General features: G+C 41.2%; 1 protein-coding gene across 3 annotated transcripts in view; it reads right to left on the bottom strand.

The window, feature by feature from the left end:
- Window positions 1-16,313, bottom strand: part of LOC134216345 (frizzled-4) — a 135,978-nt gene that overhangs the window by 43,048 nt on the left and 76,617 nt on the right. For all 3 annotated transcript variants that reach the window (XM_062695257.1, XM_062695256.1, XM_062695255.1), the window contains exon 3: window positions 6,513-6,706. In XM_062695257.1, the coding sequence (XP_062551241.1) occupies window positions 6,513-6,706 (194 nt within the window). The remainder of the gene's footprint in view (window positions 1-6,512; window positions 6,707-16,313) is intronic.

The raw sequence follows: 16,313 nt of genomic DNA on the forward strand, positions 1-16,313 counted from the left end.
CAGACGTGAAAGAACTAAAATTTTCAATAGTTTTACGTTGATAATCAATAGTTTTAAAACAATTAACGAATTGGTGGAAAGTTTCCGAAACTATTGATAATAAAATCTCGAAAATTTATCGAAAGATATAGTCGCTATTAACTTTTTAAATCTTACATGATTCCGTGACGGTCCCCAATTTGGAAATTTTCATTTGGCACCCTGTATCTGAGGCTTCCCCTTAGACGTAGTTTACGTCAAAATGCTGGCAAATTAATTATTTTGTGTAAAATGGTGATTCTGAAAAATCATAATCTTGAGAGAAAATTTCACTTGGCCACAACTGATGCCATCCATACGAATACATATTTGCAGCACCTACGATGCGCGCCCGTAATTGTGCTGCTGAAATAACAAAACCGAATAAGAATCTTGAAAGAATGTCACTGCCACTGAAGCCATCTCCCTCCAATGTGCGCTCGTGATTCTGCTACGGACGGCAGGCAACTTTATGGCGTCGCCAAGCGGTTAATTTTCACTTTGAATAAAATTCGCCTCGCCTCAATCTTCCTTTGTGTAGAATGGTGGCCCTGAGAAGAACCGATTAATTCCAAGTATGTCGACGACGACCACATGATCCACGACACGCTCGGCAACTCTGCCGATGATGGAACCGCTCTCCACGACATTTCAAATGAAATGCCTCGCGCGCGCGGGAGAGCAGTTTTCTTATAATCAATAAAGATGGCTCATCTCAAGGGGTTAGAAAACCTCCTTTCAAGAGGCTCGACAGTCTGCTTTCAAGAGGATAGGAAGCTTCCTTTCGAGAAGCTCGGAATCACTCTTCCAAGAGGCTTGGAGGCGTTCTTTCGAGATGCTCAGAAGTCTCCCTTAAAGTGTCTCAGAAGCCTCTTTTTAAGTGTCTTGGAAGCCGCCATTCAAGAGGCATGAAAGCCTGTTTTTAAGAGGCTCGCCGGAGGCCTTCGTTCAAGAGGCTAGAAAGCTTCCCTTCAAGAGGCTCAGAAGCGCCTTTTCAAGATGCTGTCTCAGAAGTGTCTCAGAAGCCTCTTTTTAAGTGTTTCAGAAGCCTCCTTTCAATAGTCTTGGAAGCCTTTTTCAAGATGCTTGGGATCCTCATTTAAAGAGGCTCGGAAGCATCCTTTCAAGCTCGGAAGCCTCATTTGAAGAGGATCGGGAGTCGCCTTTCCAGAAGCTCGAAAGCCTCCATTCAAGAGGCTCGGAGGCCTCTTTTCTAGAAGCTCGGAAGCCTCCATACAAGAGGCACGAAAGCCGCCTTTCAAGAGGTTGTTGTCCGGTATGAATGCAAATATTGTGTAACCGTCACACACTCACCAAAGGGGCGTGGCTACAGGTTCAACTTTATTGATTACAAGAAAGCAGCTCTTTCGCGCGCGCGAGACATTTCGTTTGAGATGTCGCGAAGAGCAGACCGTGGTACCACCTTTGGCATCGGCGGAGCACCTACCGGAAATTTTATTCCCGGCGATGGTGTGGGTCGCGCGGTCGTCGTCATTAACATTAGCAGCGCTCAGTTTAAATTTTCTTGTATGAAGTAGGGGGAATGACGGCTTTGGCAGGTTTTGTTCTATTGTCAGGGGGTTCTTGTTGGCCAAATTTTATGAAATTTGGCCACAATATTCTTTGATATGCTATGATATGATATGATATTTGATATGAAGTACTAACGATCGGCTACCATCAATGAAAGTGGCTCTTGGGAGCGTCCACAAATTACGTAACGCTTAGAGGGGGGGGGGCGAAGTATGACGACCCATACATAATTTTTAGATGCTTCATACAAAAAGTGTGACATAGGGGGGAGGGGGGTTGAAAATGCCCAATTTTTGCGTTACGTAATTAAAAGATCTTCCCTTAAGGTGACTCGGGGAGGCACTACACACCGTGTTATTTTTCCTATCTTTTGTCTCTTTCTAATATTGTCACCTCGTAATTTTGGAGTGGCTTATTTCGGTTTTCAGTTGTTTGATGTAACTGGAAATGTATCAGCATGTAGATTGCGAGTAAGCACGCGCCGGTGATACTTTTTCAAAATCATATTTGTTGTAGAAAAAAAAATTAAGCATTAATGATAATCAATAGTATCAATAGAATTGGCAAATTGCTGAAGGGTTTCCGAATCGATTGATAAGCAAATGTCGAAAATCCATCGAAAGAAAAAGACGCTATTAGCGTTTGAAATCTATCCTAATTTTTGTGACAGTCTCGAATTTGGAAATTTCCGTTTTAAACCCTGTATCTGAGTCTTCCCCTTAGACGAAGTTTACGTCAAAAAATCTGTAGCAAACATCAATACTGACACCATACAATTTTCTTCAGTCATAATGCGAATCAATTGTTTGCATGGTCTCCTTCCGATACTTGCTTGGGATTCAACTACCGACGTTAGCGTTGCGCTTTGAATAAAGTTCATCTCGGAACCGATTTCTTTTTCAATCATCAACAGGAAAAATACAAAATTAGAGTCTCTCGGGAAAATTTCATGTTGTGCCGACAACATCCAAATCGTTGCAAACGCCACATTAGTGAATAAATTGCTGTAGCAATCTTCCGATGACAGCCTATGCTCGGACCGGCACTAATGCTATGATTCCGCTACCGATGCCAAACAATTATGCTTTGTTCTATGAAGAAAGTTCGTCTAATATCAACATTCTCAATCACTAAAATCATATAACTCCGAATTACGCTAGAAAATTTTACCGAAGAATTTTCCAGTTCCTAACGGTTGCACTTTAGGAATTATTTCAACTTAACCTTCTTCCCAAATATAATGATGGTCCTGAAAAGAACCGATTAATTGCCACTTATGTGCCTTATTAACAGCAGCCACTGGGCTGCGCGACAGCCATCCGATGATTCGGCTCAACGAACGCCGTCGATTGCCAGATCCGCCGAAGATGGGACACGGATGAAAATGATGTGCTGCTGCTTCCACGACCGCCACCACCACCGACCGAAAAAATTTCATCCGCACCACCACCGCTGAGACAGCCGTTGTCACTGGGACCGCTTCTGGACGCCCTGGTTAGAGATGTCGCAAATTAATCGATTACTTCGATTAATCGATTCATCGTTGTGATAATCGATTAATTTTGAATCGATTATTACCCAACGATTAATCAATATAATAATCGAGAGGAATCGAGGGTAATCGATTAGTTACTAATCGATTAATCAGGATTTTACGACATCATAAGGATGTCGCTAATTAAATGATTACTTCGATTAATCGATTCATCGTTATGATAATCGATTGATTTTGAATCGATTACTATCCAACGATTAATCGATTCAACAATCGACAAGAATCGAGAATAATCGATTAGTTAATAATCGATTAATCGGGATTTCACGACATCTCTAGCCCTGGTCCGCTCGCCGTGACATCCAGAATGAAAATGACGCGCGCACGCGAAACACGGGGCTTTTTATATACAGGGAAAACGAAGCAGTGGATATAAAGGCCCGTACCTTACTGCAATCTGATGTCCGTGTTGGGGATTTATGAACGGAATTGAATTTTTCACCCGGTTTGGAAAGAAATAACATTTTCAATAGATTAACGTTGATAATCAATAGTATCAAATGAATTGGCAAATTGCTGGAGAGTTTCTGAATCGATTGATAAGCAAATGTCGAAAATCCATCGAAAGATAAAGACGCTATTAGCGTTTGAAATCTATCCTAATTTCGTGACGGTCTCGAATTTGGAAATTTCGGTTTTACACCCTGTATCTGAGTCTTCCCCTTAGACGTAGTTTACGTCAAAAAAAGGTTGGGAATCACGTGAAACACGCGAAAAATCGGGTTTCAATGAAGGTTTTTTACGCGGAACGTATCCCCCGCGGAAAACCCGATTCCAGTGTACTAAAACGGATTTTCACATAAATATTCTACAACTTTACACAGTACGCCTGGACGCATTTCAGTCTGAACAACGTTTATTATTCAGACCTGTAAATTATGACAGAAAAAGCGGTAGATATAGCCGAATCTATCAGTTTCCAGTATTCTTCTACAAACTGGTTGTGTATACAAATCGACTAGAAGTGCTTAATGAATATTTATTTTATTTGTCGTCAATCAAACTTGTAGACCGTATTGTTACATTAAGAGCATATAGTACTCAACTACATGTTTTAGTTATAGAATACAATATTGTGTTACATAAGTAATTGTACAATTAGATGTTGCTACTGTCTACGATTACAAAAATACTGTTTTAATTTTGGTTTGGACACAACAAAGTCAATAGCATCACAATCATAGCCATCATTTTGGTTAAAGGGACAATACTTTGCATAATTTATTCGATGATAATCTGTCAAAAATATTTGTCGTTGACGTAACTGCCGCGATGAGGTGTAAACATTTATTTTTGTTTTTAGTTCATTGGAATCGATTTTTTGTGTAACAAAATTATTTATAAATAATGTCATTGCTAACTCACGCCTATTACCTAAAGTTTGGATATTAATAAGCATAACACGAGCTTCGTATTATCCAATTAGTCCAACTTAGCTTTCGAAGTGCAAATAATAAAAATTGTTTCTGGACTGACTCAATCCGGTTAAAATGTGTAATTGAAAATGGAGACCAAACATATGCTGCCATAATCTAAAATTGACCTAACATAAGCAATGTATAACGTTTTTATTGTATATGGATCACGGAAGTGATAACAAAATCGTTTAATGAATCCAAGCATACTATTAGCTTAATTGTGTTGTAATCGGCAACCAAAGTAAGTTTTGAGTCCAGGATTATTCCTAAATCCCTGATTCTATCACACTTTTCTATGTTGTGGTTATCTAGAGTAATAACGATATTTCGATTGTTTCTTTTTCTACTGAAAGCAATTGAGTAACATTTTTTCACATTCAGTGGCAGTAGGCTTTTGTTAGACTTGTATTGAATATAATAATATCATTTTGAAAATCGATGATATCTTCAGAATTTTTAATTTCTAATTATAGTTGAATATCGTCAGCAATACTTAGCTTACACAAACTGATATAGTGCTACACATAGTATGAAGTGATCTTCGTACAGAATATCTGTCTCCGAAGAGCTATTTGAAGCATCCTTTCTTCAAATGAACTTATTTGAAAAAGCGTAAAAACAAATAATTTATTCGAGACACAGCACCTGAACAAATTTATATTCTAGGTGCAGCATGCTCTGACAACTAAAAAGTGCTGCACTTCATTTGATATACTATACCTAGCTCTAAACAACCAGTTGCGCTCGGTTTGATTACTTAGGTGGCCAAACAGCGGCACGTTGTCCTCCCATATATTTAATAGTCGTCGACAAACTCCGACCGAATAAGGTTGTTGTAAATGGGTATATTTGGAATGGGCTCACTGCACCCACCAAGCACCGCCAAATTACCGGGTGCAATAAAACGTGCCATAAATCACCGTTGGTGATAAGAAAATTCTTCGAGACCAATACCCGGGGCGCTGTACGAGCGACAATGATGGAGCGCAGATGGTTCAACAAACCGCGCGGTGAAGCAGGTTTGTTGGAGCTCTCCCGTATCGGCCAGGGTACATATGTACGTACACAACCGAATTCAGATTACCAGCGCACAATCCTCACGTTACTACTGTTTACGTATGCTGCCCGAGAAGTGGTTCGTTGTGTCGTCGAATTGGCCGCCTCCAGTGAATGATCACCATCCTAGAGCGGAGGAATCCGACAAGACCGCCAAAGACGTTCGGTCGTTGCTTTGCCGCGACCTAAGCATAATATTCGGTCCTCTCCACACAGACTGGTATCCGTTTAAGAGCCGACTAAATGGTTTCTATTCGCTGGATCAACCTCTACCAAAGACGATGGATTGCTGTGTAAGACGACACTAAAAAAGACATATATTTTGAAGCCTAACCAGTCGGCAGCTTGAATGGACGGCAACGGCGGCAGCAGCAGAAGAAAGTCCGGTGCAGTTCAAATGAAGCAGACGCTCATGGAAATTTAATGAGGTGCCGCCTGGTTTGTTTCGGTTTACCTTTCCTCTTCCTGACTGCGCACCTCTAAACTGGGCAGGAATTATCGTATTGGACATGGCAGTTGCACTGTTTCGGGAGATAAGTGTACGTGTTTGTTCCGATGTTTGTTTGAAGCATGATAAAATTCGTTTGGACGGGGGTCATATTATGCGTTGGGAAAGAATAAATAATTAAATGATGAAGCACCCAAAGGAGCAGAAAAGATAGAAACAAAATGGGCAGAGAAGAGACGGCTACCAAACCGGGTTGGGGTGACTCTCGACCGATGTAGATTATTTCTGTGATTAGGTCCACGTGAAATGAAAATGAAAATGTTTGAAAAACACCTTGAAAGTAATCAATGCTTGTCTCGTGTTAATATCAAGTGATTAACACATTTACTTAACATTGATTCAGCAATTTATACGATCATGGAGAACCAATCTTTATCATGGTCTGAGACACGTGCTCGCGAAATATGAGATCAATAACACTTACCAAAAAGTTCATCAGCATCGACGAGCCGAACGACTAGCACGATCACAGTTTGCAGCGCAGGAAGACCCCAAGCAGCCAGCTGGAACAGCGTATTGTACGACGATTCGGGTTTCTCTGCGTGCGGATCGCCACTCAGGTCGTTGTTTAGCAAACGACGAACCGATTTGCTCCACCGTAAGCACAAAATCGCCCACCTGGAAAAAAAGTAACGTACAAGAAATAATTAGTTTTCATACCGTAATCTTTGCATTTACACGCCTAAAGTATAGTGTAGCTGATTAGATAAAGGGACCGATGGCGGCCCGTGAAATATCTTTATAAATCAACACCGCAACGGTTGAGGCGCCACCAAACAAGCGGAACGACATAAACATACGTACACTCTTAATTACGTTAGCCCGATAATCCAAAAGCGGGGACCCGCAGAAAAGGAATTATGCGGCGCTTAAGCAAATACCGTCGAACCAACCAGCCAACCAGCGGTAAAATTAATGAACCGAATGTTTAAAATATTTACGTCTCACTTGCAATTCTAAGACGGTGGATGAATAGCGGACGAAACGGCGGTTTTGCGTTCGATACCACCTAATTAATTCTATCCATCATCAAGGCACGGATCGGTCATTAATTTGGGGAAATACATCACCCTCTGGGGGTCCGGATCCGACAAGGCAGCAGCGCGCAACTACCACACGTCGGAGTCCAAATGAAAGAGGGTCTAATTTATTGGTTAATCTACTGCTCGCTCACATTCGCAGCTTGTTTACTTCCTATTTGAAGGTGGTGCTACAGACAAAAAAAACGAACGTTGGATTTGATTTCTGAGACACAATCGTGACTTGAACTTGAATTTTTAACGTTTTCAAACATCTAGAACGAAATGTATGCATCATTTGTTTGAAAAACAGCATATATCCATTATACACAATTAAGAGAAAACAACAAAATACTGTTTTCGAAAAAAAATGGCAAGGAATCTTATGATTTCTTTGATACAAATCAATAGACTTAGGCAAACCTCAACGTATTGGGGCACTTTCAGGAAACGGCAAGAAGGGCTCTACAATTGCTTTTCAAAGTGCGTTTACTTACTTACTTGATACTTGATGGGCTACAGCTCTTCGATGAACCTACGCCGAATGGAGTATCCTTCTCCACTGGACTCGATCCTGGGCTAATCGCTTCCAGTCGCCCTGAACATTGAGCGCCCTCAGGTCCTCTTCAACTGCAAAAAGCCATCGTGTACGCGGCCTTCCACGAAGCCTGCGGCCTCTTCCGGGTTCTCTACTAAATATTATCTTCGCTTGACGTTCTTCCGGCATATGAACAACGTGACCAGCCCACCGTAGTCTGCCGTGTTGTATAAGCTTAATAATATCCAGCCCTTTATACACCTGGTACAATTCGTGATTCATGCGACGCCGCCTGTTTACCGCCGAGTATTGTCCGCAGCACCTTACGCTCAAACACTCCGAGAGCTCTCCGATCAGCCTCCTTTAACGTCCATGTCTCATGGCCGTATAAAGCCACCGGAAGAATCAGAGTAGTATACAGCACGAGTTTTGTTTTCGTTTACATAATATGTATAGTTTCTCGAACAAACAAAACATATTCCATACACAGTCGAATTTCTTTGCGTTTTCTGTCAGAATACGTATTTTTGGACGAGGCTTCAGAATATATAAAAATATTAATTTAGCCAAAAATGTCATAGAGTATGCAGTTTCTCAAACAAACGTAAATGATTTCAGCACAAACAAACTAAAATCTCTTACTGAAATCTTTTCAATAACTTAACAATTTTCATTAATCGGCATATAGCACATTGCCAATGTAATGTACAAAATTTTACTTAACATACGATTTTTCTAAATAATAATAAGGATACTCCCATGACAATAATTCGTAAAATAATCGTAAAATAAGTCCAGTCAAGTACGAGACACTAAAGACGGCCTTACTGTTGAGGTTGAAATACGTATCTATTAAGGTTCAATAAAGTGGTGGAATTAAATGAGATAGTACGAACTCGTCTTATGACAAGTGAACACATTCAACTGGAAAGCTAAAAAAAATTTCTTAAAACGTTTTCTGAATTCATTTTTCCAAATGAGTTTTGAAGGGGCAGCAGGGACTATGTCCAAGGGCTTGACGACCCCTCCCCATGGCCACTGCGAGTTAGGGGGCCTGTCTAGGATGTGGTGGGGTTTGACAGTGGGCTCTGTTAAACCTCTTCAAAAAGCTGCATATAAGCAGGCCCTATGAAATAATGCAAAATAAACGGCATGTAAAATAAACGTAAATTTACAAAATAAAGACCAGATCATTTAGAAATGGAGAACTTTAAAATGCGTGTATTTCTTCAACTTTTAGTTTGATCGAAAAACGTTCTAAGAATGGAACAAAAGTTATATTATTTTATTTCCTTTGAATGACTGAAACGAATCTACAAGTAAGGCTGAGCTGAGCATCGTTATTTTGAAGAAATTCTCGCAGTTTCCTGTTGATGCCGCTTGTTAGTCGGTGCACACTTTCTCCAGTCATGATTTTGACTGCTCCCTTTATATTCAGTTTCTGAATAATAATCACCCAAAATTACTCTATTGTATGGTACTGAGGACAATTTGTTGGATTCAGGGGATGGGATAAATTGGACTTCCTAGCTACAATGTCAGCTGGCTAAATCTAGCCAATACGTGAATGGGCCGACTTTTGACGCAGATGGATTTTGCAGAACTGTACATAATTATTTTTCATTTCTCTTCGTGCATGGTGAATATTTTGAAACCACGTTAGTTATAAACTGTGAAAAAATAGACCTAAACGAATGGTTTACGAATTATGAAATACTGTGAGAAACTTGCATATCCGACCAATAGGAACGCCACTATCTCTAAAATGGTTGTAACGTTTTACGTTTTTTACCGTTTTAAATTTACGTAAATTTTCGTAGCTTCAGACATTTTTTCTTTTTAAGCAATCAAGTGTAAATAAGTTTTTGAAAATAGTTTTTACGTGTCGTCTATTTTTGTTGAATTTAATATTTGTAGTTTTTGACGTTTTTTTCTTTTTAAGTAAAATAATGTTCAAATTCAAATTAAATTCGATACGTGTCAACGAGAAAGCAATTCGCCGACATGGTTTGTGTCTCGACTAAATGTTGTGATGTTTGAGTGCTATGACGACAGCCATAATCAATATGGCAACGATACTTTGTAATGTTCTATGTAGTAAAGTTAGCTCGATGTTTCCGAAGGCGCGAACTCCATGTCGCCATTTGAAATTTAAATTGGCGCAATTGCTAAATAATGGGTTAATTGTTGTAGAAGGTTTCTTGTTCAAGAACAAACTCAAACTCGGTCATTTCACTTCCATAACGGCTGGCAGTTTTGCGAGTTTAAGAATTTTATTTAGAGAATTTGGAGTGATTGGAGTGATTTTGTACGTGATTGTGATTAGTTTTTTTTTCGTTCGTTCTTTAGATTTTATTCTGTTGTCGGTGTAGCCGACTCTCGCAAATTTCAATTTTAAATAGTGTAGTGTACCAAAAAAGGTAAATTTTTGTCGAACTACTCGTTGTCTGTTTAAATGTTAATTTATGTTTCGCGTTGGACTTCCAGCGCGTGGCGCTTTTTTTGGTACGGGCTGGAATTTCGGAGTCGACCCGGAGTCGACGAAAAGGGTTTACGGCATTTCCGCCGTTTTATCGTTTGGAGGAGTTTTTTGTGGAGTCCGTGCGCTCGTCAAGGCCCGCCCTTCGGGGTAGCGAAACGGAGTGTGGTGAAGTTTCGTCAAAAAGAGAAGCGAAAAGTGAACCGTCGATCGCCAATCAATCGACGGTGGTCCAAAACGTTCCGAACCCTACGGACCGTTCGGAGAGCTCGGCGCGTGGAATACGTCGCCAATTGCGTACCACAGTGCTATATTGGAACCGAAGTCGAGAGTTCATTTCATCAAGGGCTGTCATAGCCATAAAAAGCGAAGCCATGCGGAGGTACGTTGGCACTTGTCCGAAGGGGAGATCAACCAGGGCAGCGCGACATCCGTCGACGCAGCTCACTCGCGAAAATCGGAGGCCTTTCATCCAGCCGCTACCCACTTCGTAACTTTAGCTCGGCCATAGTTGCACGGGCTCACCAGCTGCGCGCCATCCTGCAGCTAGGCGATTCTTCTGTCGCCGCCATCGTCAAGGACAGCTTCGCCGCCATCGCCACGAACAGGTTCGACGCCATCGTTCCGAACCGGTTCGCCGCCATCGTGCCGGCGAAACCCAGCAAGTCGACGAAGAAGAAAACCTGCGCAGGTATGTGACTAGTGTGTAGACATGGCCATGATCTAGATAAACATTTCCATATCCGTACCAATTCCAAATGTGTTCAACCCGAAACAAATAAACCCCATGAATTGTAAGTAAGAAGATCGAGTAGTTTTTTTAGTTGGAGTAATCGCTGAGAGATCACTCCGTTCGCTTTTCCGTTCCGTTCCGTTGACTACGTTGATCACTCGCTTTGCATAATTTCGGCCGGGATTTATTGGCGGGTTGGAAGAGTTTGAGTAACTTGGGAGGTGGCCAAATTGGAGAAGCACTTGGTGCAAAGCAATATTTTAAGTTTCAGCCAGCGACCGTTCGAGTGAACCCTGAGGAGAGAAGTCGAGTATTGGTCGGGGAAAAGAACTCGACCGGTGGTCTTCCGGATCCCGGAAGTGGCGCCTAAGCCACCGGTTAATCGTAAACCTCGAGCTGAAGCTACGAATGGTTACATGGTGTCAGACCATTTGGCCGAATGCCGTTTGGCCGAACGCCGGTTGGCCGAACGGGTCGTTTGGCCGAATAGGTAAAAAAATTATGTCAGTTTAGGAGTGGTCCTTCGTCCTTCCTCCTTCCTTCTTCCTTCTTTCTTTTTGTTTCTTTTTTCATTCTTCCTTCTTCCTTTGTCTTCCTTCCTTCTACCTCCTACCTTCTTCTTGCTACCTTCTTTCTTCTTCTTTCTTTCTTCTTCCTTCTTGCTTCTTCCTGCTTCCTTCTTCCTTCTTCCTTTTTCCTTCATTTTTCCTCCTTCTTCGTCGTTCTTCCTGCTTCCTTCTTCCTTTTTCCTTCTTCCTACTTCTTTCTTTTCTCTCCTTTCTTCCTTCTTCCTTCTTCTCTTTCACCTTCCTTCTTTTTTCTTTCTTCTACCGTTTTCCTAATTCCTTATTCCTCTTTCCTTCTTCCGTTTTGCTTCTTCATTTTTCCTTCTTCATTCTTCTCTCTTTTTTCTTCTTTCTTCCTTCTTCCTTCTGCCTTTTTCCTTCTTCTTTTCCTTTCTTCTTACTTTCTCTTCTTCTTCCTTTACCTGCACTGCTGAGACCCCGGTGAAATCCACCGAACTCCGTAAAATGGGTCAAACGTGTAAGGGCGTAATTGCATTGGCCGACTTCTCTTTATCGGCTTCGTGGCCGTGCGGTTAGCGACGTCAATCGCCTAAGCGCAAGAGCTATGGAGTGTGGGTTCGATTCCCGCCCTGGTAAGGAGAAAACTTTTCGTGATCGAGAAATTCTCCACTGGTCCACTGGGTGTTATGTGTCCTGTCCGTTGTCTGATGCTAGGTGTTAAGTGTTCAGTCTGTACGACCTCTGGTCGAAGACGGTGTTTATGTCTTTCTTTCTTTCTTTACTGTTAATAATGCAACAACACTGACTGATGCTTCTGACGCAAGATGCATAGTCATCCTTTTTAACATCAAAACATTAAATCTTAGGTCCACTACCGCAATTCAATACATTGGTTAAATAAAACGAAAAACATTGACAAGAGCAAATCGGACAATTCAGTTACGCATCCTTGATTCTAAACGCAAGACTTTCTTCTGTATACGCAGATCAATTATGTGCTCTATCTCTGTATGGTAGAATCGATACCTGTATGTGCATTTCAACAGCAATCATATCAACAATCATATTAAAAGAATGAACTTATATTATTACATAAAATATCTTCAGGAGCACAACCTTCGAATTTTGTCTATCCAGCTTTTTATTCTGATCATCTATTTTGTCTTGGACGTCGACAACTACGGATCGTTTTCGGGGATCGTCAACATAGAAAATCTTTCATTACCAGTAATGAAAGATTTTTTTTGTGTCTTTATTAAGGAGACTTTCAGCCCAAGGCTGGCTCGTCTCCGGCTTCAAAAGATTTTCTATGTTGACGATATATTGAGGAAGATTTGGGATTGGGAAACTTTGGGAAAAACTTCAAAGAATTTTTGCATCGTGCGGTAATTGGGTTGAATGTGGACACCGATGAAGTTTCTTGGGACAAAGAGCTCCCGGCCTATGAAAACAGAAACAATTTTATGATTTTTCAAGACAAATCTAGCAAACGAAGCACAGCACCTACGAAAGTTGATGCAAAACTTTTGCAGAGCTGGCAATCCAAGGAAATTCTGTTAATCCTTTACAGATACTCGGACCGCGTAACCACTTTGGCCAAATGGCATAAAATTGAGAGCAAGCTTTTGAGTCCTCTTGACAAAGACCGAGCGAGGGCTGAATCTCCATAAACAAGTTGAAGGAAGAATTGAAGTCAAGGCACTGTAAGTATGTATCTATGACGCGATGACGTTAATTGGAGTTGTTGGGCTAGCTGGATAAGTACTCAACCACAGGATAAACGCGAGGAGTTGATAAATCAAACTCCTCCGCAGCATCTCATAAGGCTGCCACCGAAATGTCTCCACAATGATCGAAAGATTTTTGATTTTTGAAATTCTTTACGATCACAGTTGCAGCAAATTTGAACTTTCCGTTATATTGTTCCTGGTGAACTTGACTGAGGAGACTGCAGCGGATCGTTCATTCTCATCTATATTGAGACGCAAATGAGTTATACAAACTATTCATAGATCAAAACCCAATCTTACCTTCTTCGGAACAAAATTCTGACCAGCTTCATAAGATGAGTCATCTTCCGATTCCAGATAAACGGTGTTTTCTGAACATACATCGTATTCGATTGAATTCAAATTCAATACTCCATCCCCTTCATCTTCATTTTGGAATGTAACGTTCTCATTTTCTGAGTAAAACATTATTGACACACTAATCTTTGGTAAATAATAAATAAATCAAACAAACGGAATTAAATACTACTACTAATACTACTACGATAATTTTTCAAAACTCTGGAGGGCATATCTTTGATAACATGTAAATATAATCACAAAAATTGTGATTTTGTTGCAACGTACAATATTTATCAAATATTCATATACCTACCCAAATTACTTTAGCGTGATTTTTTGTAAACATTCATCCATTAGTGAAAATTTTTGACAGATAACAAAACAATCTAAAATCCAAGGCTACTGCGATGCAGATAAAAATTTCTGTACACAGCTTATGTCATTTTCAAATCAGTAAATTTATGGCTAGCGTAAAAAGCTGGATAGAAAAGAACTTTTCTCCCTCAGAAGCAAAGATAGTCTCTGCTCAAAAGTCTTAAATATACTGCAGTTTTCTCTAGTGCACTAGGTATAATCCATCGTGGAACAAACTCACAGGGAAAACCTGCAACTTCAGTTTCAACTAGAAAAACTCCAAATCCTCAACCGGAACTAAAACACACTGTCAGGTGATAAAATACGATGCAGATTGAATAAACATTCAAAAAATGACGGGAGCGAAAATTTTCCACGTTCACCCGCAAACATGGCACACTACGATTCGCTAAATTTAATTGTTCGTTTTCTAAAGAATAACCCCCCCTTTTTTCAAAATTAGTTGAAATCGGTCAATGGGTTCAGAAGCTATGATGAGACATACATACAAACATTGAGTATATATAGAAGGTAGATAGATTATTTATCCCTGGTCCTATTCGTTTGATTCAATGCTGTTTATTTAAGGCAATGGCGTGCAACGATGGATACAGTCAAATAACCTAAGCTAAGCTTCGATGAACTAACATGCAAGAGGTATGCTCCTCTTCACTTCGCATAAGCCATTAATATTACGTTGCGTGGACATCAATCAGGGGCCAACGGTTCAGCATAACAGTTTGTTTTGGGTTTTCAGCCTGATCATTTCAGCTATCCAATTATCGCTCTCTAAAATACGAGCGGCAAACCTCAGTTCCATGCTCGTCCCGCAGGTCCAATCATTCGAAATAAAATTTAAACACCGATCCGCCTCTGGAGATGCCCAGGAAATACGGCGTAAAACGATAACACGAAAGGAATAATTTTCCTATAAATTTATATTTCAGTCGAACATTTCCCCCATCGCATCGCGCCTGCCTGCCTACATTGCCCAAGCAGTGTGCACCCCACGACGCCCATCTGCCCATCGATCGGGTCTCTGCTGCGGCATAATCAGCTCGGCGAGTCAGTGGGAACGTTGGGGATCGATGCGGCCGAGTCGTGACTTCGTTCCTTTTTTGCGCCTTCAGAGACTCTTTCACCGAGATCTGCTGCTGGCGCGCATGGCGAGGGCACTTGGAACAAAACCAGCCCGGCCCGGCACGATGATGGGCGTAACCTGTTGATGGCCGTTGTTAGTTCCAGAATAATGACGACGGCGACCGAGCGGGACTGGGCTGCTCGATAGTCCAGCATCTTCCGCGTCAAGCCGTGCATAGAAGCAATGTAATTAATTTGAACAAGCCATTTCAGAAAATCCCGTTTCTTAGCGCTCTCAACACACGCCATCTCGATGTCTATGGGAGCAGCGTAGCGAGAGTCTTTGAGGCTTCTTCAATAGTCAATACAGGTAAATGATAAAATGAGCAGAAGACCTACAGTGTTCTACCGATTTTGACAACCTACTTATTTGAGGTTAATTTACCACAAAGGCATCTAATTATTGATAACATAACTTTCATACAAACGATTTGCACCCTATCGTTGATCAATAGACTAATTGTTAACAGTAAAGTTCTACCAAACAGATCTGTTGTCGAAAATCAGGATTCCACTGTATTGCCTCGGTACCATCGATGGATGGGCTTGTTAACGTCGATCATCAACACCCACACGACGGAGAGGCTACAATGCCGCGCGCTTGCGGCACCGATTGTTGTTTCGATTGATGGCACCCTCACCACGCGGGCACGACAGTCGAGACTTGTTTACGGTGCTAATGATCGAAGTGGTGTACTCCAGTTGCCACCACTTACTGCACTATTTCCGATTGCTGTTGATTCTCTTCGTCGAAAAGAAGAAAAGAAACGCATTCGGCAATCTAAGCGGATGTAACCTTCCTGCGGGGTCCCACGGCACTCGGCCGTCGTAACCGCTATTCTGTTCTGTGACTTGTATCGACGACGAAGGAGACTTGTTATCGGAATTGACATATTTGAAAGTGTTAAAATCAACAATTTTTCACGTCCCTGCTGGGGAACAACAAACTGCATTAACTACGATGCGTTGGTTGATGATGGCAGGAGCAGCGGATGGACGGAACAAATACAGGACAACAAGATGGTTCCGCCTTGTCAGGGAAAGGAACGAAAGGAATTATAAAACGGACAGAATGAAAGAAGTAATCAAGGTGCGATTATAAGCGAAGTATGCGTGGTATAACAACACGCTGCCGGGGGACAGGAAAAGGAAGAAGTAAGTGCAAGGTGAATAAGATGCAGAATGTTATTCAAGGGTTGTAGTTGGAAGAAAGTTTAATCGATCGAAATATATTACCCGACCTGTTAGGCAGAGTTGCAGAAAAACCTTCGCACTAGAAGTTCACCGTACAATACATTTTAAAATTTAGCCTCTGGAATATGTTATTGACAAACTACTAAATGATAAAACGGAGATTACGAAA

This window comes from Armigeres subalbatus, chromosome 2 (genome assembly GCF_024139115.2).
Source record: "Armigeres subalbatus isolate Guangzhou_Male chromosome 2, GZ_Asu_2, whole genome shotgun sequence".
NCBI classification, from domain to species: Eukaryota; Metazoa; Arthropoda; class Insecta; order Diptera; family Culicidae; genus Armigeres; species Armigeres subalbatus.